This window comes from Canis lupus, chromosome X, assembly GCF_011100685.1.
Source record: "Canis lupus familiaris isolate Mischka breed German Shepherd chromosome X, alternate assembly UU_Cfam_GSD_1.0, whole genome shotgun sequence".
NCBI classification, from domain to species: Eukaryota; Metazoa; Chordata; class Mammalia; order Carnivora; family Canidae; genus Canis; species Canis lupus.
This window is the reverse complement of record NC_049260.1, coordinates 124,471,665-124,496,691: the sequence shown is the minus strand read 5'-3', so window position 1 is coordinate 124,496,691 and position 25,027 is coordinate 124,471,665. Positions and strand designations below refer to the sequence as shown.

The window sequence follows — 25,027 nt, the reverse complement described above, 5'->3', positions numbered from 1 at the left end:
TAGAGAACACACTATGGTCACCAGAGGGGAGGTAGTCAGGGAGTGGGTGAGAGGACACTTGTTCTGAGAGCACTGGGTGATTTATGGAAGTGTTCAACCACTGTATTGTACACCTGACACTGATACTACAATGTTTGTTATCTAACTGGAATGTAAATAAATATTTTTTAAAATCTAATATTGTAGTGTAGGAGCACCTGGATGGCTCAGTTGGTTAAGCTTCTGCCTTCAGTTCAGGTCATGACTCCAAGGTCCTAGAATCTAGCCCAGCATTGGTGTCCCTGCTTAGCAGGGAGCCTGCTTCTCCCTCTGCCCCTCCCCTGCTCCTCCTCTTCCTCTCTCTCTCTCTCTCTCTCTCTCTCTCTCTCAAATAAATAAAATCATTTTTTTAATGGTATGTGTATATAACAGTGCTAACAGAAGATGTTCACTAGTAAAAGGTTCAGTTAAAAAGAAATGAGGGGGGCTTGCATGGCTCAGTCTGTTAAGCATCTGACTCTTGATTTCAGGTCAGGTCACAATCTCAGGGTTGTGACTGAGCCCTGTGTCAGGCTCTGCACTGGCCATGGAGCTGACGTGAGATTCTCTCTCCCTCTCTCTCTGCCCCCCGCCCTCCATAGCTCTCTATAAAATAAATAAATGTCTCTTTTTTAAGTTTAAAAAAAGAGAACTGAGATTCAGATGGCTCAGATTTCCTGATCCTGAATTCAGTGCTGTTTCCACTTGCCAGTCTGCATTTCTAGGTAATATATAGATTGATCTTCTATAGTAATACAGGTGATGTAAACATATTTTTACTTAATATGGGCCAGATATCACTAATTGTGTAGCAAGTAGAATTCTGGGTCATTTCCTCTATCCTGGTATAACATAATCAACATTTTTTGAACCATTCAGTTTCAAACACACTTTGAGAACTTTCAGAAAAGGAAGCTGTGCTGGTAAACAATCAATCAATTGAGAGGGCTTTAGAGATCATAGTTCCTGAGGATGACTATTTCCTGTTTGGACTCTGAGGGTTCAAAAAATAAGATGAACTCTGAAAGCTAAAGAATTAAAATGACCTTTGGTCAGCTATAAGCCATCAGGAAAAAACTATAAAATCAAAATTTATGATGTATGCCTTAAGGAGAGATAAGACAACAGTGATACAGCATTTCATTAAATACTTGCTAACATGAACTATCCTTTTCTCTTTTTCTTATTCCTCCATGTCCAATAGATGGGTGAGGATCTACATTACTCACTTCTAAAAGCATCTGCATAAAGACATCTTTTTCTATGCAAGGAAGGTGAGCACAGGAAAAAACCGTGAATGTGAAAGCTATTAAAAGTAGGCACATAAACAGAGGGGGTAATCCCCTAAGCTTTCAGACTACATTATACAGTTGACCCTTGAACAATGTGTGGGTAAGGGGAACTGACCTTCCCCAACCCCACACAGTAGAAAATTCATGTATGACTTTTAACTCTCCAGAACTTAATTAGTAATAGTTTACTGCTGACTAGAAGTTTTACCAATAACATAATCAATGAGCACATATTCTATGTGTTGTATGTATTATATACTGTATTCTTACAATAAACTAGAGAATAGAAACTATTATTAGGAAAATCATAAGAAAGAGAAAATATATTTATAATAACATCTGTATAGAAAAAAATCCATGTATGGGTGGATCCATGCAGTTGAAACCTGTGTTGTTCTTTTTTTTTTAATTTTTATTTATTTATGATAGTCACAGAGAGAGAGAGAGGCAGAGACACAGGCAGAGGGAGAAGCAGGCTCCATGCACCGGGAGCCCGACGTGGGATTCGATCCCGGGTCTCCAGGATCGCGCCCTGGGCCAAAGGCAGGCGCCAAACCGCTGCGCCACCCAGGGATCCCGAAACCTCTGTTGTTCAAGGGTCAACTCTACTTTCACAGTTTGCCCCCCAACTTCCTAGAATATTAATCAGTAACAGATTGTTAAGACTGGTGCTGTGTTCAACTGTCATCTACACCTTAAACATGGAAATCTGAAGCCAAAAAATCTTTTGTTACTTCTGAATAAAGAAGTTACTAGAGTTATGAAAGACAGGAATAAAAATTTTAAATACTTAAGTCGTCCTTCATTTGCTTTGACAGAGAAACCATCTATGGGAGGATGTGGTATTTCACTTCAGACTTCTCCAGAGGTGACACCGCATACACCAAGCTGGCTTTGGATCGGCACACTGACACTACCTATTTTCAAGAGCCCTGTGGGTAAGTGGATTAGAATTTTCCACATACAGGGTCTTTACATGTGATGGTCTTGAATAATTCCTTAATCACTTTCCATTCTGTTTGAACCAAGATCATATCTGCTGATGATGACGTGTGTGACTGTTTCTTTTTCTTCTCTTAGAAACATGATAATTTTGAAATACTCTAGCTCAGTCTTCTTTGGACTTAGAAGAAGAATTTTTTTAAGTGATTGAAAATACACATTACTACATAAATGGATCTAAATTTTGTTTAATTTATATTTTTGTCTAAGTAATTACCAACAACTTACCAAAAAAGGTCTAATAGTTAATTCTGGAATTGTACAGTTTTCTTATATTTAGTTATATTGAAACAGGATCAATCTTCTAAACACAGCTGCTTTGGGCTGGTATTAACAGGAATTTGAATCCAATTTGTAAGAAGTTGGAGAGAAGGAATTAATTTTAAAACCCTTTTTTCACATGGACTCAGAAGCTGCTGAGCCAAAAATATACCATACTTTTTCCCCTAGCTTTATTAAGATATAATTGACATGTAACATATAAATTTAAGGTATACAATGGTTATATATTATAATATTATCACCACTTTAGTTAACAGAGAGTGGATCTTAAATTTTCTCACCACAAAAATGAGATGATAATCATGTGACATGATAAATGCCATTTTTAATTTACCTACCATTTCCCAGTTATTAGCGGTACCTCTGTAGTTTTTGTTATTGATCTTGCTTCTGCATATAGATGATGAGCCTGAGGCACAAAGATATTAGTAAAGTGAGTGTACATATGTATTTATAAAGATAATATGAGAGGGTGATAATATGCAATTGATTGTGGTTACATTGATTTTCTTTAACGATTTGGAACTTAAGAATATTTGGTTCAGGGGAGAAAGAATAAAGCAGCTTTTAGAGATCCTTTTCAGTGTTATCAATAAATGAAGATCCCAATAGCCCTGTATCCTCATTCTAGGGGGTCCAGAAGGAAGAAAGAGGAAATGGGATGAGAAGCAGCTGGACAGAGGTTGAGATTCAAATATTGAGTAACTCTTTTCTCTTTAACCAGTACGAAAGATAAGCATTTAGTTGTTGGTGACTTTAATTTAGACCTTTCTAGTCAATGACAAGGGCCAAGTAAGTACAGTAGCAGTATAGTAAGAATGGTTAAGAGTTCAGGCCATGTCATTAACAGATCTGGATCTGCATCCCAGCTGTGATATATATTAGGTTTGTTATCTTGGACAAGTAACTTACTGACTTCTCTGTGACTCAGTTTCTTCATCTGTAAAATGGAACTAGTGATAAAACCTATTCATTAGTATTGCTTAGGGATTACATTACATGATGTATTTAAAGCACTTGGCATACCGCCTGACACAAATTAAATGCTCAAGAAATGCTAGCTATTATTATTATTATCACTTTAGCCATTATCATCACCATCAGCAGCATTGTTATATGCCTTGTCATTTTGAAAGCTACCTTTGCTCTGGATCTCTTCTCCAGCCTCCGCAGACATTTATCTCTCCTACATCTTCACCCTTTCTGTACCTATTGATTCCTATCAGCTTCTCATATCTTCTTTAGTCTCTATCTCTCTCTAGTTAGAGCCCTGCCTTATTCCTCCCCTTCACAGCTAAAGTTATTCAAAGAATCATTGACATTCAGTATCTTTTCATTGTCACCTCCCATTCACTCCTCAAATCCATAGTCAGCTAGTTTATCCAACACCCTCCCAATTAAAATGACTCTCTTTAAGGTCACCTGGGTGGCTCAGTGGGTTGAGCATCTGACTTAAACTCATTATGGTCTCAGGGTTGTGAGATTGAGCCCTGCATTGGGTTCCATGCTCAGCACGGAGTCTGCTTGAGGATTCTCTCTCCTCCCCCCTTCCCCCCCCCACATGCTTGCTCATAAATAAACTAATTAATTAAATAACAAAAATAAAATTACTCTCTCCAACGTCACCAGCAACTAACTTATTGTCATACTTAGTGTATACCTTTCAGTCTTCATCTTACTTGCCCCCTGGGGCATGGTGTTAACCACTAACTGTTCTTACGTATCCTTTCTTTTTTAGTTTTCTTCCTACATCTCTGACCACTTTTCCTCAGCATCCTTTGCTGGCTTATTTTCCTCTGTCCATGTCCTAGATATTGTTGTTCCTTCAGGTTTTCTCATTGTCCTTCTTTTCTTACTTGAAATGTTCTCTCCAAATGACTTTTTCTGTGCTCTTGGCTTTGGCTATCACCCACAAACTACTAAATTGGCCTATCTTCTAGGTTAAATACCTTCAACTAGGTACTGAACAATCTTGACCTAGAAGTTTCACAGAAAGCTTGAGTCCAGAACTGACGTTTCTCATTTTAATTGTATTTATATTAGGTTTTCCTTGATTTTATTCCTTCTACCTGCATTCATAGTTTTTTACTTATTTTACTTCATTATTTACTTTTATTTATTTTCTAAATTACTATTAATTTTCTTTCCCCCTTGTTAATTTGAAACTTTTAGGGCAATTTTCCAGCCCATTAGGTCCCCTTTCCTTTCCCTATTAATATTTTCACCCATATATGACTCAACTATTTCAACATGGCCCCTAAACTGAACTTCTACCTCAACCTCTTATGAGGTTATGATCAATTATACTTCTGCATGCATTCTCCATCTTAGCAAATGACAAGTTAACCAAGGGAATAACCTGAAGTCATTCTAGATTTTTGCTTCTTGTTTCTCCACCCCATTTAATCAGTTATTAAATCTTGTCAGTTCTGTTCCTACAATATGTCTTCTCTAAGCTCAAGCCCTTGGTATTTTTGTCTATTTCAGTTACCACATTGTTTTCTACATTTTCTGTCATCTTGCTTCCATCCAGTCCGTCTCCCATACTATCATCAGAATCAAGTCTTAAAAATGTTAATGTGACCATAGAGTTTCCCAGTTTAAAATCCTTTCATAATTCTCTGTGCTTTACTGACAGGAACTTCTTGCCCTCTTCCTTAAATATACTTTGTAAATAATGTTCTTTCTTTATGGACCCTCTATCTTGTATACAACTTGATTATAGTCCCTGTCATATTTTACTGTTATTTATTTGCCTCATGATTTCCTACTAGACTGTGTAATTTTTTTAAAACAGAAACTATATCTTATTCATGACTGTATCCCCAGGATCTGGCGCATATAGGTTTTAATTAATATTGAATATGTTTAGAAGAAACCTGTAGTGGCATTGATATATCAAAGCACAAAAAAGTACAACTGGCTATTAGGGAAAATGATTAATCTAGAAATGAAAATGGTATAAGTAGATTTATTAATTTTTCATATATAATCTTTAAATATTTTTATATGCTCTCTTTTCTCCCCTGAACAGAAGAATTTAATTTTTTCTCTCTTTAGCATTCAAGTGTTTCACTGTCTTAAGCATGAAGGAACAGGTGGGAGGACACTGCTGGTAGATGGATTCTATGCAGCGGAACAGGTACTTCAAAAGGCACCTGAGGAATTTGAACTCCTCACCAAAGTACCATTGAAGCATGAATATATTGAAAATGTTGGAGAATGTCACAACCACATGATTGGGGTTGGGCCAGTCTTAAATATCTACCCATGGAATAAAGAACTCTATTTGATCAGGTGAGTACCAAAGAACCAGTGTAATGTTTTTACTAATTATTAACCTTCAAATTATTAGCCTAATGAAAAGCCCTAAAATTCTTATATTGACCATTTTAATCTTGCTGTTTTATAGCTTTTTACTAGTACAATTTCTGTTCTTATTGTACTTCCCATGGAAAAATAGGCCAACAGGTAAAGAATACTAGATTTGAGGGGAGCAGATATTTGAGATAGTATTTTAAAATGAAGACACTATTAAAATTAAAAAGTTGGGATCCCTAGGTGGCACAGTGGTTTAGCGCCTGCCTTTGGCCCAGGGCGCGATCCTGGAGACCCGGGATCGAATCCCACCTCGGGCTCCCGGTGCATGGAGCCTGCTTCTCCCTCTGCTTATGTCTCTGCCTCTCTCTCTGTGTGTGTGTGTGTGACTATCATAAATAAATAAATAAAAATTTAAAAAAATAAATAAAATTAAAAAGTTACTAAATTGTGCTCACTGACCAAACAGCTAGAGTACCCAAAGGCATGACAACCACAACATTTATCGGTAGCCCAGATTTATGCAAATCTCCTGATGTATATATCCAATAGTCTACTAGATATTGCCACTTAGATATCTTATACGATTGCAAAGCACATCATATTCAAAATTGAACTCATCATCTCCACTCATTTCTAAGCTTGCTTCTCCACACCGTGTTGTAAAGATAAAAATAAATTGTTGCCCCTGCCTGTGTCCGTGGATGGTAATATGAACTACACAAATGCTAATCCATTTCCATTGGATAACCTATTCTGAAAAACACCACCTTAGTCATTTCTTGTATCGCCATTCCCTAGAACAATGAGTACATACGCAATATTTTTTCCAACATTTGATAGTAAGCATTTTTTTAAAGATTTTATTTATTTATCCATGAGAGACACACAGAGAGAGAGAGAGGCAGAGACACAGGCAGAGGGAGAAGCAGGCTCCATGCAGGGAGCCTGACATGGGACTCGATCCCAGGTCTCTAGGATCAGGCCCTGGGCTGAAGGCAGCGCCAAACTGCTGAGCCACCCGGGCTGCCCTGTAAACATTTTTAAACATATTGAAAAGTTGAAAGCATTTACAGTAAAACCCATAGACCTACCACCTAGGTTCTACCAGGAAGTATTCCTATGCTTGTTTTATTATCTGTCTGTTTATCTATATATCTGTCAATCTTATTTTTGATGCATTTCAAAGTACATTGTAAAAAAATGTACAGTGTAGATATGACTACATGTCCCCCTAAATACTTCCATATTAACATCTTTAGAGTTCAATATTTGTTTACAAATTTTTAATTTTGAAATAAAATTTACATACAATTATATTTTGAATATCAAATATACACTTGCTGAGTTTTGATAAATGCATATACCTATATAACCCAAACCCCTATAAGATACATAATATTACCATCACTGTAGGAAGTCCCCTTATACTCCTTCCCAGTCCAACCTTGCACACTCTCCCTAGAGGAGATCACTGTTTTGATTTTTGCCACCATAGATTAGTTTTGCCTGTTCTCGAAATTCATACCATAGAATAAATCCGATTTTTTATGAGTAAACACCTGTAATGTTTCTGATTCAGGGTTATAATGATTAAAACTGCCATGAGCATTCATAGAAAAAAGGATTTTTGTAGATACATGTTTTCATTTTACTCACGTAAATAGCTAGGAGTGGAACTGCTAGGTCATAAAGTAGGTGAGTGTTCAATTTCATAAACAATTGCCAGAACTTTTACTAAAGTAGATGTTTTATTTTACATTGTCATTAACAATGTATGAGAGTTATAGCTGCTCCATATCCTTGCTAATATTTGGTGTTGTCAATCTTAATAGTGTTAGCCATTAGTGTGGTTATCTCTTTGGGGTTTGATTTGCAATTTTTTTGAGGACTGATGATGTTGAGCATCTTTCCATGTGCTTATTGGCCATTCATATATCTTATTTTCTGAAGTATCTGGTTATATCTTTTGCCATTTTTTCATTGGGTTATCATTATTGAGTTCTAGGAGTTCTTTACATACCCTAGTCACTATTTCTTACCTGGTATATGTTTTAGGAATATTATTTTCTAATCTGTAGCTTACCTATTTATTTTTAACAGTGTTTTTATAAGCAGAAAATTTTAATACAATTGGGTAGTTTTTTAAATGATTATTGTTTCTGTGATCCATATAAGAAATCTTTCCATGTCAAAGCAAATGGTGGGTATCAGTCAAACATATGGTTTCACTCATACGGGAAATATAAGAAATAGTGAAAGGGATTATAAGGGAAAGGAGGGGAACTGAATGGGAAAAATTAGACAGGGAGACAAACCATGAGAGACTCCTAACTCTGGGAAACAAATAAGGGGTAGTGGAAGGGGAGGCGGGTGGGGGGATGGGGTGACTGAGTGATGGGCACTGAGGGGGGCACTTGATGGGATGAGCACTGGGTGTTATGCTATATGTTGGCAAATTGAACTCCAAGGGACACCTGGGTGGCTCAGCACCTGCCTTCAGCCCATAGCGTGATCCTGGAGTTTCGGGATCGAGTCCCACATCGGGCCCCTGGCGTGGAGCCTGCTTCTACCTCTGCTTGTGTCTCTGCCTCTGTGTGTGTGTGTGTATGTGTGTGTGTGTGTGTGTGTGTGTCTCATGAATAAATAAATAAATTCTTTTAAAAAATCAAACTCCAGGGATCCCTGGGTGGCGCAGCGGTTTAGCGCCTGCCTTTGGCCCAGGGCGCGATCCTGGAGACCCAGGATCGAATCCCACATCGGGCTCTCGGTGCATGGAGCCTGCTTCTCCCTCTGCCTATGTCTCTGCCTCTCTCTCTCTGTGACTATCATAAATAAATAAATAATTTTAAAAATGTTTAAAAATAAATACATAAATAAATAAATAAATAAAAATAAATAAAAAATCAAACTCCAATAAAAAAACACGAAAAATAAATAAAACATAAAAATGGTAAATAAAAAAAAAAAGAAATCTTTGACTGCTCCCATGACATGATGAGATTCTGTTTTCTAAAGGTGTTATAGTTTTATTTTTTACATCTAAATCTGTGATCTATCTCAATTTTTTTCTGTGTTATGAGGTATAGGTAGAAGTTCATATTTTTTATATATGGATATCCAGATAGCCTCATTTGTTGAAAAGAACTTCCTTTCCCCCCATTGGATTGCCTTTGCAACTTTGTCAAAAATCAAATGACCAGGGCGCCTGGGTGGTTCAGTCAGTTGAGCCTCTGGCTCTTCATTTCAGCTCAGGTCATGATCTCAGGGTCACAGGATCAATTCCCACATCAGGCTCCACACTCAGCAGGGAACCTGCCTGTGGATTCTTTCTCCCTCTCCCTCTGCTCCTCCCCCTGCTTGTGCTCACTCTCTCTCTTTCCCTCTCACTCTCTCTGTCTCTCTCTCTCTCTCAAATAAACAAATAAATCTTTAAAAAATCAAATGATCATATAAATGTAGGTTTGTCTCTGGGATCTCTATTTAATTCCATTATCTATTTGTGGTTCCTTATTACAGTTCCACAATGTCTTGGCTACTGCAGGTTTACAGTAATAAAGTCAGATAATATGTTTGTCAACTTTGTTCTTTTTCAAGATCATTGTGGATATTCTAGATTAGAGGTCTACAAATTTTTTTGTAAAGGACTAGATAGTAAATGGGGTCAAATGTTCTTTATCACAACTACTCAATACTGTTATGGAAGCAAAATAGCAGCTATAAACAATATATAAACGAATGAGTGTGCCTGTTTCAATAAATATTACTTATAAAAATGGGCAGTGGGCTGGATTTGTCCCACAGATCGGATTTTGCCAGCCCTCGTTCTAGATTCTTTATATTTCCATATATATCTTAAAATCAGCTTGTCAATAACTAACAAACTAACACTTTTGAGTCTTGGAATCCATGAACCTGATCTTTATATTTATTTAGGTCTTCTTTAATTTCTCTTAGCAGTGTTTGATAGTATTGAAGATACAGATCTTACATATCTTTTGTTAATTTTATTCCTATTTTTATATTCTGATGGCATTATAAAATTTGAATACTATTTTCAAGTTATTTGCTGCCGTTATATTAAAAAATTGATTTCTTTTTAAATTAGCGTTGTATCCTAGCCTTGCTAAAGTATTCATTAGCTCAAAGTATTTGTTTTCTGGGTTTCTTAGAAAATCATGTTGTAGGGATAGTTATATTTTTTTTCTTTCCAATCGATATGTTTATGTTATTCATTTGTTTTTCTTGCCATGCTACACTGGCTAACACATCCAGTACTATGTTAAATAAGAGTGGTAACACCAGACATCCTTAGGGTAAAAGTGTTCAGTATTTTGCCAGGAATATTAACTATATAAGAGTGTTGATGGAGCGCCTGGGTGGCTCAGTCACTTAAGCAGTCAGCTCTTGATTTCAGCTCAGGTCATGATCTCAGAGTCATGAGATCAAGCCTTGCATCAGGCTTCATACTCAGCAGGAAGTCTGCTTGAGATTCTCTCCCTCTTCCTTTCCCTCCTTCCCTCCCCCTGCTTGTGTGCACTCTCTTTAAATAAATTAATTAATCTTTTAAAGAAAAAGTGTTGGTGATGTCTTTTATCTGCTGGCTGATTTTCCCTTCCACAGTTCCTGAGATTTTTTTAGAATCATAAATGAGTATTGAATTTTGATAAATGCTTTATCTTCATGTCAATTATCAATAGAAATAATTGTGTCATTTATTCTTCTTTATTCTGTTATTATGTTAAATTATATTAATTTCAAATGTTAAGCCAATCCTTGTACTCTGGGAATGGACTGTACTTGGTCATGATTTATTACTCTATACACAAGTGGCTGTGTTTGTCTATGTGTCTGTATGTGTGTATGTTAATACTGTGGGTCCAATCAAGAGATGAATACCACCCAGTAGGGTTTTTTGTTCATTTTAAAATTTTAATTGAAGAATAGTTAACATACAGTGTTATATTAGCTTTAGGTGTACAGTATAGAGATTCAACAATTCTGTACATTACACAGTGCTCATCATGACCAGTTCCCTCCTTAATCCCCATCATCTGTCTCACCTATCCCCACCCACCTCCCCTCTAGTGCCCAATAGTGTGTTCTCTATAGTTAGCCATCTGTTTCTTGGTTTGTCTCTCTCTCTTCATTTTCTTTCCTTCGCTTGCTTTGTTTCTTAAATTCCACACATGAGTAAAATCATATGGTATTTGTCTTTCTCTGACTGACTTAACTTTACTTAAGCATTATACTAAGCATTATACTCTTTGGCTCCATGCATGCTGTTGCAAATGGCAAGATTCATTCTTTTATATGGCTGAATAATATTCCATTATATATGTATATAAATACCACATCTTCTTTATCTATTCATCTATTGATGAACACTTGGGCTGCTTCCATAATTTGGCTAGGCATGCATATATTCCTTCCTTCTGTAATTTCCTTGTATATATTGAATACTAACCCTTTATGAGATATGTCATTTGCAAATATATTTTTCAATTCCAGAGATTGCTGCTTAGTATTGTTAATGATTGTTTCCTTCACTTTGCAAAAGTTTTTATTTTGATGCAGTGGCAATAGTTTATTTTTGCTTTTGTTTCCCTTGCCTCAGGACATATATCTTGAAAAATGTTGCTAAAGGACTTATAAAATTCAACACCCAAAAACAGATAATCCAGTTAAAAAATAGGCAGAAGATATGAATAGACATTTTTCCAAAGAAGGCATACACATGGCTGACAGACACATGAAAAGATGTTCAACATCACTTGACATGAGGAAAATACAAATCAAAACCACGATGAGGGACACCTGAGTGGCTCAGCGGTTCAGCGTCTGCCTTTGGCTCAGGGAGTGATCCCAGATTCCCGGGATCGAGTCCCACATCAGGTTCCTTGCATGGAGCCTGCTTCTCCCTCTACCTGTGTCTCTGCCTCTCTCTGTGTGTCTCTCATGAATATAAAATATATATATATAAAAAACCACGATGAGCTATCACCTCACACCTGTCAAAATGGCTGGTGTAAGAGAATGGTCTAGTTTCATTCTTCTGCATGTGGCAGTCCAGTTTTCCCAACACCATTTATTGAAGAGACTGTCTTTTTTCCAGTGGATATTCTTTCCTACTTTGCCCAAGTTAAGTTGACCATAGAATTGAGGGTCCATTTCTGGGTTCTCTACTCTGTCCCATGGATCTATGTGTGTCTGTTTTTGTGCCAGTACCACACTGTCTTGATGATCACAGCTTTGTAATACAGCTTGAAGTCAGGCATTGTGATGCCACCAGCTTTGGTTATCTTATTCAAGATTGCTTTGGATATTTGGGGTCTTTTCTGGTTCCAAACAAATCTTAGGATTATTTGTTCCAGCTCTGTGAAAAAAAGTTGATGGTATTTTGATGGGGATTGCATTGAATGTACAGGTTGTTCTAGGTATCCTAGACACTTTAACAATATTTGTTCTTTTAATACATGAGCATGGAATGTTTTTCCATTTCTCTGTGTCTTCCTCAATTTCTTTCATGAGTGTCCTAGAGCTTTCTGAGTACCGATCCTTTGCCTTTTTGGTAGGTTTATTCCTAGGTATCTTCTGAGGTTTTGGTGCAATTGTAAATGGGATAGTTTCCTTAATTTTTCTTTCTTCAGTCTCACTGTTATTTTTTAAAGATTTTATTTATTTATTAATGAGAGACACAAAGAGAGAGGCAGAGACATAGGCAGAGAGAGAAGCAGGCTCCACACAGGAAGCCCAATGTGGGACTCAATCCCAGGACCCCGGGATCACGCCCTGAGCCAAAGGCAGACGCTCAACCACTGAGCCTATCCTATCACTTTGCTGAATTTGTATGCCTTCTAGCAATCTTGGGGTGGAGTCTTTTGGGTTTTCCACATGCAGTATCATGTCATCTGCAAAGAGGGAGTGTTTGACTTCTTCTTTGCCAATTTGAATGCCTTTTATTTCTTTTTGTTGTCTGATTGCTGAGGCTAAGATTTCCAGTACTATGCTGAACAACAGTGGTGAGAGTGAACATCCCTGTCGTGTTTCCGATCTTAGAGGAAAGGCTCTCCATTTTTCCCCATTGAGAATGATACTTGCTTTGGGCTTTTTATAGATGACTTATTAAGATGCTAAGGAATGTTCCCTCTATCCCTACAGTCCGAAGAGGTTTAATCAAGAATGGATACTATAGTTTGTCAAATGCTTTTTCTGCATCTACTGAGAGGATCATATGGTTCTTGTCCATTCTCTTATTAATGTGGTGTATCACTTATTGATTTGAGGATGTTGAATCACAGTTGCAGCCCAGGAATAAATCTCACTTGATCATGGTGAATTATCTTCTTAATGTAGTGTTGGATCCTATTAGTTAGTATCTTTGTGAGCATTTTAGCATCCATGTTCATCAGGGATATTGGTCTGTAATTCCCCTTTTTGGTGGGATCTTTGTCTGGTTCAGGGATCAAGGTAATCCTGGCCTCAAAGAATGAATCTGAAGGTTTTCCTTCCATTTCTATTTTTGAAACAGCTTCAGAAAAATAGGTATTGGGCAGCCTGGGTGGCTCAGCGGTTTAGCACTGCCTTCGGCCCAGGGCATGATCCTGAAGACCCGGGATTGAGTTCCGCATCGGGCTCCCAGCATGGAGCCTGCTTCTCCCTCTGCCTGGGTCTCTGGCCTCTCTCTATGTGTGTGTCTCATGAATAAATAAAATATCTTTTTTTAAAAAAAGAAAAATAGGTATTAATTCTTTCTAAATGTTTGGGAGAGTTCCCCTGGGAAGCCATCTGGCCCTGGATTCTTTTGTTGGGAGATGTTTTATTACTGATTCAATTTCCTTGCTGGTTATGGGTCTGTTCATGTTTTCTATTTCTTCTTGTTTCAGTTTTGGTAGTTTATATGTTTTTAGGAACACATCCATTTCTTCCAGATGGCCTAATTTGTTGGCATATAGTTACTCATAATATGTTCTTATAATGGTTTGTATTTCTTTGGCATTGGTTGTGATCTCTCCTCTTTCATTCCTGATTTTATTAATTTGGGTCCTTTCTCTTTTCTGTTTGATAAGTCTGTCCTAGAGGCTTATCAATCTTATTAATTCTTTCAATGAACCAGCTCCTAGTTTCATTTATCTGTCCTACTGTTCTTTTGGTTTCTATTTCATTGAATTCTGATCTAATATTTATTAATTCTCTTCTCCTCCTGGGTTTAGGTTTTATTTGCTGTTCTCTCTCCAGCTCCTTTAGGTGTATGGTTAGGTTGTGTAGTTGAGACCTTTCTTGTGTCTTGAGAAAGGCTTGTATTGCCATATACCTCCCTCTTAGGACCACCTTTGCTGCCCAAAGGTTTTGAACAGTTGTGTTTTTCATTTTCATTTGCTTCCATGATCTTTAAAAATTCTTCTTTAGGGATCCCTGGGTGGCGCAGTGGTTTAGCGCCTGCCTTTGGCCCAGGGCACAATCCTGGAGACCCGGGATTGAATCCCATGTCGGGCTCCTGGTGCATGGAGCCTGCTTCTCCCTCTGCCTGTGACTCTGCCTCTCTCTCTCTCTCTCTCTCTCTCTCTCTCTCTCTGTGTGACTATCATAAATAAATTAAAAAAATCAAAAAGAAAAAAAGAAAAAAATTCTTCTTTAATTTCCCATTCATTCTTTAATAGGATGCTCTTTATCTTCCATGTATCTGCATTCTTTCCAAATTTTCTCTTGTGGTGGACTTCAAGTTTCAAAGCATTGTGGTCTGAAAATATGCAGGGAATGATCCCAATCTTTTTTGTACCAGTTGAGACCTGATTTGTGACACAGTAAGTGATCTGTTCTGGAGAATGTTCTATGTACACTCGAGGAGAATGTGTATTCTGTTGCATTAGGATGGAATGGTCTGAATATATCTGTAAAGTACATCTGGTCCAGTGTGTTATTCAAAGCCCTTGTTTCCTTGTTGATCTGCTTAAATGATCTGTCCATTGAAGTGAGTGGGGTATAAACTCCGTACTCTTACTATATTGTTATCAATGTGTTTCTTAAATTTTGTTATTAGTCAGTTTATATGATTGGCTGCTCCCAAGTTAGGGGCATAAATATTTACAATTGTTAGATCTTCTTGTTGGATAGACCCTTTAATCATGATATAGTGCCCTCCTCATCTCTTATTACAGTCTTTGGTTTAAAATCTAATTTGTCTGATATAAGGATTGCTACCCCAGCTTTCTTTTCATGTCCATTAGCGTGATAAATGGATCTCCACTCCCTCACTTTCAATATGGAGTTGTTTTTTGGTCTAAAATTAGTCTCTTGTAGGGATGCCCGGGTGGCTAAGTGGTTTGGCGCCACTTTCAGCCCAGGGCGTTATCCTAGGGTCCCAGGATCGAGTCCCACGTCAGGCTCCCTGCATGGAGCCTGCTTCTCCCTCTGCCTGTGTCTCTGCCTCTTGCTCTCTCTGTGTCTCTCATGAATAAATAAATAAAATCTTTTTAAAAATAAAATAAAATAAGTGTCTTGTAGACAGCATATTGATAGGTTTTGCTTTTTTATCCAATCCGACATCCTGTGTCTTTTGATTGGAGCATTTAGCTCATTTACATTCAGAGTAACTATTGAAAGATATGAATTAAGTACCATTGTATTACCTGTAAAGTTACTGGTTTTGTATATTGTCTTTGTTACTTCCTGGTCTTTGTTACTTTTGGGCTCTCTCTTCACTTAAAGGATCCTTTTTAATATTTATTCCAAGGCTGGTTTAGTGATCCAGAATTCCTTTAGTTTCTATTTGCCCTGGAAGCTCATCTCTCCTCCTATTTTGAGTGACATCCTAGGTGGATAAAGTATTCTTGGCTGCATGTTTTTCTCATTTAGCACCCTGAATATATAATGACAGTCCTTTCTGGCCTTCAGGTCTCTGTGGAGAATCTGCTGCTAGATAATATTTCTAGTCTTGAAGGCTATGTAACTCTTGTCCAGAGATGCTTTCAGGACTTTGTCTCAGAATTGCAGGTTTCACCATTATGTCAGGGTACTGACCTATTTTTATTGATTTTGAGGGAGTTTCTCTGTGCCCCTTGGACTAGAGTGCCCGTTACTTCGCCAGATTAGGGAAGTTCTCAGCTATGATTTGCTCCAACATACCTTCTTTGCCTCTCTCTTCCTCTTCTTTTGGGATCTCAATATTCTAATATTGTTTCAAGTTATGGTATCACTTATCTCTCAGACTCTCCCTTCATGATCCATCAGCTGCTTATCTCTCTTTTTCTCAGCTCCTTTATTCTCCATTATTTTGTCTTCTATGTCACTAATTCTCTGTTCTGTGCCATTTTTCTTAGCCATCAGAGCTCCAGTTTTTTATTGCATCTCATTAATACCCTCTTTGATTTTGACCTTATTAGATTTTAGTCCTTCTATTTCTGCAGAGGGGATTCTCTAGTATCTTCTATGCTTTTTTCAAGCACAGCTAGTATCTTTATATTTGTTATTCTGAACTCTAGTTCTGAAATCTTACTTATATCCATACCAGTTAGGTCCCTGGCAGTCAGTGCTGCCTCTTGCTTTCTGTTTTGAGGTGACTTTTTCCATCTTGTCTTTCTGTCCAAAGAAAAATAAATGAATAAGAGAAAAAGGTACTAAAATAGAAACAATGATCCCAGAGAAACATACTAAACAAATCAGAAGAGACCCAAAACCGAAAAAAAAAATAAAAAGAGACAATATATTCAGACAGGTGAACAGAAGAGAGCAGTGCGGTGGATCCTGTGTGTATTTTGGTCTGTTAGAAGAGTAGAACCCAAAATCATAAAGAAAGGAAAATCTATATATGTATAAAAATAAAATAAAATACAATGAAAGGATAGAATGGAACTGTCAAAATGAAAGTTAAAAGACACACACACAAAAAAAGAATATAAACAGAGAGGTGAGCAGAAGATAAGAATACATTATATTTTAGTGTATTTTGGTCTGTTTGTTAGAAGAAAGTGCATCCCAAAATTGTAAAGAAAGAAAAACATACATAAACAAAAATAAAATGAAATACAATGAAAGGATAGAATGTAAGTGTAAAAATTAAAATTAAAAAAAGATCTTTTTAAAAGAGTTGATAATATAAAGAATTGGTCGAAAAAGGAAAGAGAAAAAATTAAAATTGAAAGACTAAAGAATCATGGAGGAAATAACATGAATTCTATCTACTATTTTTCCCAGCACTGCATTTTTGCATTTCTGCGTGATCGGTAAACTTGCTCTTAGCTAGATGTTCTTGCTGGTCATCTGGGGAAGGGACTGTTGCGCTGATGCGCCCCCCCCCCACCCGTGGAATCACACCGCCCTCTCCAGGGGGCCAGGCTAAAGCATCTGCTCTATGGGGCTTTTGTTCCCTGCAGGCCTCCTGCTTTGCTTTACAGAAGGAGAATGAAAATGGGGCCTCCCCACCCCCAGCCCTGGAGCGGAAAGCTTGGGGCCCCCACTCCTCAGTGTGCTCTCTGGGAAAAAGCAGTCACTCCTGTGTCCATGGTCTCCGCATTCCGTTGCTCACTCAGCCGGCGACCAAGCATTTCTATCTCGGGCACACGACCCCATTTCGAGGGTCCAAACCCTGCAAACACCTGCGGAGGTACCCACAGTGCTCCTTCCGGGGGAGGCAGGGGGTGGCCCGGGGGTTCTGCTGCTCTCTAGGGCCTTGCTCAGGGAGCAGTCGCCCACCATGGCGCAGTTTGCAGTTTATGGCAATCCGGAGCTGAGAGCCCACTCCTGGGCTGCTCATTGCAGCCGGCTTCCCGCTCTGCTGCCGAGGACCTGTGCGGCTCGGGCACCCCAGGCTTCCTGTGACCCAGGGATCCCGAGACACACTGTCCCCCCGAAGATTCGCCCCAGCTTCACACCCCCCCCCACCCAGCGCCGGGGGGTCCCCCCTGGAACAGACTTCTAGAAGTTCTCATTTTGCACCCTGCTGCTCGGGCCCTTACCAATAGCCAGCTGATGGAGACTCCCTGCCCCATGACTCCTCTTCCCACACGTCACCTTGGATTCACTTCTCCACACCTCCAACCTTGCAGAAAGTGGTAGCTTTTGTGTTTGTAGAGTTGCCGCTATTTTCTTAGGTGTCAGGTTGAGTTCGCAGGTGTTCAGAATGATTTGAGAGCTAGCTAGCTGAATTCCTGGGACCCGACGAGAAACGCAGGGCTCCGGCTCCTCCGCCCTCTTGGACACTCTCTGGAACGGTTTTCTCCATTTCACTTTCTGCTGCTTCATTATTAGTGTACAGGGATGCAAGCGTGGATTTGCACGTGGATTTCGTCTCCTGCACCTTTACTCAATTCCCCTTTCTTTCCAGTAGTTGTTGGTAGAGTCGTTGGGAGTCTTTTCTATGTAGAGTACCCTGTCATCTGCAAAAAGTGGAAGTTTGGCTTCTTACTTACTGATTTGGAGGCCTTTTATTTCTCTCTGTTGTCTGACTGCTGAGGCTGGGCCTTCCAGTACTATGTAGAACAGCAGTGGTGAGAGTGGGCATCCTTGTCCTATTCCTGACCTTAGGGGAAAGCTCTGTTTTTCATCATTGTGTATGATGTTAGCTGTGGGCTTTTCAAATATGGCCTTTATTATATTGAGATATGTTCCCTCTAGACCTACTTTGTTGAGGCTTTTATCATGGATGGATGTTGTGCTTCATCAAATGCTCCTTCTGCATCTAGTGAAATGATCATATGGTTCTTATCCTTTCTCTCACTGATGTGATGTATCACACTGATTGATTTGCAAATATTGATACACAATTGCATCCTAGGAATAAATCCCACTTGTGTGTAGTGAATTATTTTTTAAATGTACTATTGGATTTGACTTGCTAGTAATTAGTGGAGGATTTTTGCACCTATGTTCATCAGAAATATTTGCCGGTGCTTCCCCTTTTCTTGTGATGTCTTTATCTGGTTTTCATATCAGAGTGATACTGGCCTCATAGAATGATTTTGCAAGTTTTCCTTCCATCTCTATTTTTTTTAAAGTTTGAGAACAGGTATTAACTCTTTAAATGTTTGGTAGAACTCTGCCAGGAATCCGTCTGACCGTGGACTTTTGCTTATTGGGAGTTTTTTTAATATGGACTCAATTTCTTTGCTGGTTATCATTTTGTTCAAATTTTCTATTTCTTCTTTTTTCAGTTTTGGTAGTTTATATGTGTCTAGAAATTTATCCATTTCTTCCAGGTTGGCCAATTTGTTGACATATAGTTTTCCATCATAGTCTTTTATGATTTTTTGTATTTCTGTGGTGTTGGTTGTTGGGTGTGATTTCTCTCTCATTTGTGATTTTATTTATTTGGGTCCTTTCTCTTTTCTTTTTCATAAGTCTGGCTGAGTTTTATCAATTGTGCAATTTTTCAAAGAACCAGCTCCTGGTTTCATTGATCTCCTCTACTGTTTTAGTTTCTATCTCATTTACTTCTTCTCTAATCTTCATTTTTTCCTTTCTTCTGCTGGTTTTAGGCTTCACTTGTTGTTTTTCTAACTCCTTTAGGTGTAAGGTTAGGTTGTTTATTTTAGATTTTTCTTGCTTCTTGAGGTAAGCCTGTATTGCTATAAACTTCCCTTTTAGAACAGCTTTTGCTGCATCCCAAGTATTTTGGACTGTTGTGTTTTCACTTTTACTTGTCTCCATTTTTATTTATTCTTTGATTTTTTTGATTGACCCATTGATTGTGTAGTAGCATGTAATTTAACCTTCATGTATCTGTGGTTTTTCCAGAGTTTTTCTTGTGATTGACTTCTAGTTTCATGGCATTATGGCCACAAAAGATACATGATGGGACTTTGATATTCATGAATTTGTTGAGACTCGTTTTGTGGGCTAATATGTGATCTATTCTGGATAATGTTCCCTGCACATTGAAAAGAATGCGTATTGTGCTGTTTTAGGATGAAATGTTCTGAATGTTTACCTGTTAAATCCATCTGGTCCAGCGTGACATTCAAAGCCATTGTTTCCTTTTGATTTTCTGTTTGTATAATCTGTCAATTGATGTAAGTGGGGTGTTAAAGACTCCCACTATTATTCTATTACTATCAATAAATTCCTTTATGTTCATTATTAACTTTTATGTATTTGGGTGCTCCCATGTTGGGTGCGTACTTTCAATTGTTATATCTTCTTGTTGGATTTTCCCCTTTACTATTGAATAGTGTACTTCTTTGTCTCTTCTTACACTCTTTGCTGTAAAGTCTATTTTTTCCAATACAAGTATTCATACAACAGCTTGCTTTTGACATCACATCCACTTGCATGATAGATGTTTCTCCATCTCCTCACTTTCAATCTGCAGGTCTCTTTGGGTCTATAATGAATCTCTTGTAGGCAGCATATAGATGGATTTTGTCTTTTTATCCACTGTCACTCTATGTCTTTTGATTGAGTTGTTTAGTTCATTTACTTTCGAAGTAATTATTGATAAATATGTATTATTGCCATTTTCTTACTTGTTTGTGGTTGTTTTTGTAGTTTTTCTCTGATCATTTTTTTTCTCTTGCTCTCTTTCACATTTTGCTGGCTTTCTTTAGTTATATGCTTGGATTCCTTTCTCTTTATTCCTTGCATATTTATTACCAGTTTTTGATTTGTCGTTACATTAGGTTTGTATATGACATCTTCTGCATATAGAGGCCTATATTTAGTCGCTGGTCATTTATGTTTGAACCAAGTCTTTACTCCTCTCCTCCTTATATTTTAGGTTTATGGTGTCATATTTTACATTATTTTATTTTATGAATCCCTTGACTGATCTTTACAGAAATACTTATCTTTACTGCCTTTGTGTTTTTGACTTTTCATACTCTCCTTTTTGGTCTTTCCTTTCCACTCAGAGTCCCCTTTAACATTTGTTATAGGGTTGGTTTAGTGGTCATGAAGCCCTTTAGGTTTGGTTTGTCTGGGAAACTCTTTATCTCTCCTTCTATTCTGAACAACAGCCTCGCTGGATAGAGCATTCTTGACTGAAGATTGTTTCCTTTTAGACCTCTGAATATATCCTGCCACTCCCCTCTGGCCTGCAAACTTTGTGCTGAAAAATTCTGCTATAAGTCTTATGGGGTTTCTTTTGTATATGACTGTCTTCTTTTCTCTTGCTGCTTTAAAATTTTTTCCTTATCATTACTTTTTGCCATTTTAACTACTATGTGTCTTGGTGTGGACTTCCTTGAGTTGATTTGGGGCGGGGGGCGGATCTCTGTGCCTCCTGCATCTGGATATCTGTTTCCTTCCCCAGATTAAGGAAGTTTCCAGCTATTATTTCTGCAAATCAATGTTCTGTCCCCTTTTGTCTCTCTCTTATTCTCTTGGGATCCCTGGAATGTGAATGTTATTATGCTTGACGGAGTGGCTGATTTTCCTAAGACTATTTTTTTTAAAGATTTTATTAATTTATTCATGAGAGACACACAGAGAGAGGCAGAGACACAGGCAGAGGGAGAATCGGGGTTCCCTCAGGGAGCCTGATGCAGGACTTGATCCCAGGACCCCAGGATCATGACCTGAGCCAAAGGCAGATGCTCAACCACTGATTCACCCAGGCGTCCTTCTAAGGCTATTCTTATTTTGCATAATTTCTTTTCGTCTCAGCTGCTCAGCCTGATTACTTCCCATTACTCTGTCTTCCAGGTCACCGATTGACTCCTCTGCTTCCTCTAGCCTGCTATTTATTATGTCAAGTGTATTTTTAGTTTCATGTATTGTGTTCTTCATCTCTGATTGGTTCTTCTTTTGTCTCTTTGATAAGGCTCTTACTGACATCCTCCTCTCTTTTCTCAGGTCCAGTGAGTATCTTTGTGATCGCTACTTTAAATTCTCTATCAGGCATATTCTTACATCCATTTTTGCTTACATGTCTTGCTGTGGTTTGGTTCTGTTATTTCATTTGGGACATATTTTTGTGTCCTCCTTTTGTCTAACTCTCTGTGCCTGTTTCTGTGTGTTAGGAACATCAGGTATGTCTCTTGCTCCTGGCGGGTAATGGCCTTATGAAGAAGGGGTCCTGTAGTGCCCTGGAGCGCAGTGTCCCCTGTTCCCCGAGGCCTGGAGCTCCAGGGAGTATCTCCTATGTGTGTTGTGTATGCCTGCTTTTTAGTCCTGGTCTCTTTTGCCTTCAGTCCAGTTGTCTGAAGAGGTTCTCTTTGCCTGTTTTGGGCAGTGTTTGATCCCCAGCAGGACTGGGGCCCATTTTAACCAGCTGTGTGCTGCTGTGTTTGTTTAATGGGACATCCTGCCACTGCCATGACTGAAATCATGTAAATCCTGCAGGTTGGGAGATCAGGTGTTGATGGTGTTTTGGCTGGTCTTTTGATTGGGGGGTGGGGGGAGACACCACACTGAGACAGAAGTATGACTAGACTGGACTGATCTGCCCAAGTGTGAGGGGGTGTGGCTTGGTGTAAGCAAGCTAGGTAATGAGTATGGACACTGTAGTGCTTTTCACAGATGGCCTTGTGTTTATGCTGGGATTTGGGGGCAGGAAGTGGTGCCTGCCAATTCTTCCATTCCTGGCGGGGCCTCCCTGTCATCCTTGCCTCTCTGGGCCATGCTCTGATGTGAGCAAATCACTCTCCTTTCCATCTGCCCCTGGCATTTTTCAAACTGCTGCTTCTGTACTCTATCTCTGAGGGCCATTTGTTCTGTTGTCTCTTTAAGGGGAGGAACTCAACTTTGAACACCCACTGGACTCTCCCAGAGCTGAACTGGCAATTTTTTAGATTCCAGGATTTAAGTCCTACTGGTTGTATGAACTCATGAAATTTGGGCCTTCTCATTTCCAGAGCCAAATGTTATGGGGATTCATTTTCCCTGTGTGGCCTTGCCAGTGTGAAAGTCTGTTTTTTGCCCTTCTACAAGCCAGTGACTCCCTCCCCATCACAGAGAGGCCATGGCATGTTTTGCTCCCTACCAAGTCTCCATCCTCCCTCCCTCTTCAGTGTGGCCTCTTCTTTACCTTTAGTTAACTACCTTTAGTTAAATTGTTCTTCCAGTCTTCAGATCCATTTTCTGGGTTATTTACACTGATGTGACTGTTATCTAGTTGTATCCATGGGAGGAGATGAGCTTGCTTAGGGTCCTCCTATTCTGACATCTTCCCAGCTGAGCTTCACACAGGAGCCTAATATAAGGTATTATGAGGCTATAATAAGAGAGAAATTGTAAGATCTAATGAAATTCAGTATAGTACCCTAGGTCTGAGGCAGAGTATCTAAGGGGTTCCAACCTCAAAGAAAGCATGGTTCAGCCACCTGATATCAGAGAAGTTTGCTGTTTTGGCTAGGCAAGAGCTGGACTAGAGTTGCTAAGCAAACAATAGGCCACCTCTCAGAGTACAAGCAGGAGAACAGGCAGTCAGCAAGGTGGTATGAGTATGCAAAAGAAGTCTGGATGCCAATGAAAGCAGAAAGAATTAAGAGCACACAGATAGTACAGAGATGAGAGTGAGGGATGGGAACTTGCAGGATTACCATTCAGTGTATGTCCCTGTAGAACGCAGGAGGCTACCTGCAAGTCATGTGGAAGCTCCATGTTGAGAGGGTTGTGGAAAGGTTTTCACCAGGCTGAGGCTGAAAGGCTGCATAAGGACCAAGTCCTGGGCCCCAAGGGGCTGACATGCTCACAATCACACAGTAGAGTCCTGGCCAGGTCCAGAGATACTATCAAGAGAACTTCTTTCTCCCGTCCCTTCAGCGCCTTCTACTGAGAAATTTTAAGTATTGTGCTCACTCTCAAGGAGAAATGCTTAAAGGATTCTTAGAGAACATATACTATGTAAGGAAAGATGCATTTGGAACTAAGAAGCAATAAATAGGTAACTGAATACACAGCTGGTTTCAGCTTAATATCAGGTTGAGAAATATTTCATCTAGGTTCAAGAGGGACATTGATCTGCAATTTTCTTTTTTGGTGACTTTTTAAATATTTTGGTGTTATGCTAATTTTGTAAAACTCTGGTTTAGCAAAGAATCTGTATAATACTTTATTATTTCCATCTTAAATGTTTCCTAGAATTTACTAGAGAACCTGTCTGTGTGGATGGACTTTATCTTATGGGATGGTTTTGAATATTCAGTGTTTGCCATATAGCGCTAATAAGATTCTGTTTCCTCCTTAGTGTTTCAAGAAATGTGTACATTTTACCTAAGTTGTCAAATCTGTAGTCATAAAATCATTCATAATATTTGCTTATTGTTTTCCTAAAGTCTGTAGGCTCCAGTGATATCAGATGCTTGGTATTGGTAATAATTGCTCTATGTTTATCTTGTTGAGTCTAAGAGTCTAACAATTTTCTTGGTCATTTCAATGAGCCATCTTGTTGGTTTGTTATTTTTCTCCATTATTTGTTTCTACCTTATTGATTTGTGTTCTTATCTTCTTCATTATTCTCTTATTTTTATATGTTTCTGGCTTGATTTATTCTCAGTCTTCAAGTTGCCTAAGGTAGAACCTAAGGTCATTGATTTTATACATTTAGCCTTTTTTATTATTCTTTTCCCTTTAAATTTTTTATCTGAGTATAGCTGAAAAACAAGTTACATTAGTTTCAGGTGTACCGCATAGTGATTCAACACTCAATAAGTGATACTACACTCACCACAAGTGTAACTCCCACCTGTCACCACACAGTGCTATTACAACATCATGGACTGTCTTCCCTGTGATGTGCCTTTTATTCCCATGACTTATTTATCCCATATCTGGAAGCCTGTATCTCCCTCTTCCCCTTACCTATTTTGCTCATCTCCTTACCCCCTTCCCTTCTAGCAACCAGCAATTTTACATTTAGTCTCTTCTAATATAATCATTTAAAGCTATAGTTTTGCCTCTAAGCCCTTTTTGCTGCATCCCCACAAATATTGATATGTTTTGTTTTTGTGATCATTAAGTACAACATATTTTCTAATTTCCCTTTTCTTTCTTTAACCATGTATTAAGTAGAATTATGTTAATTTTCAAGTATCTCACCATGTATTTTTTTTTAAAGATTTATGTATTTATTTATGAGAGAGAGAGAGAGGCAGAGACACAGGCAGAGGAAGAAGCAGGCTCCATGCAGGGAGCCCAACTCGGGACTCGATCCCAGGACCCCAGGATCGCACCCTGGGCCA

The 25,027-nt window shown here is 38.6% G+C and overlaps 1 protein-coding gene across 5 annotated transcripts in view; it reads left to right on the top strand.

Moving 5' to 3' along the window:
• The window catches only part of TMLHE (trimethyllysine hydroxylase, epsilon), a 116,243-nt gene that overhangs the window by 64,700 nt on the left and 26,516 nt on the right, over positions 1-25,027 (top strand). For all 5 annotated transcript variants that reach the window (XM_038588759.1, XM_038588758.1, XM_038588757.1 and 2 more), the window contains 2 exons: positions 2,129-2,248; positions 5,655-5,891. In XM_038588759.1, the coding sequence (XP_038444687.1) occupies positions 2,129-2,248; positions 5,655-5,891 (357 nt within the window). The remainder of the gene's footprint in view (positions 1-2,128; positions 2,249-5,654; positions 5,892-25,027) is intronic.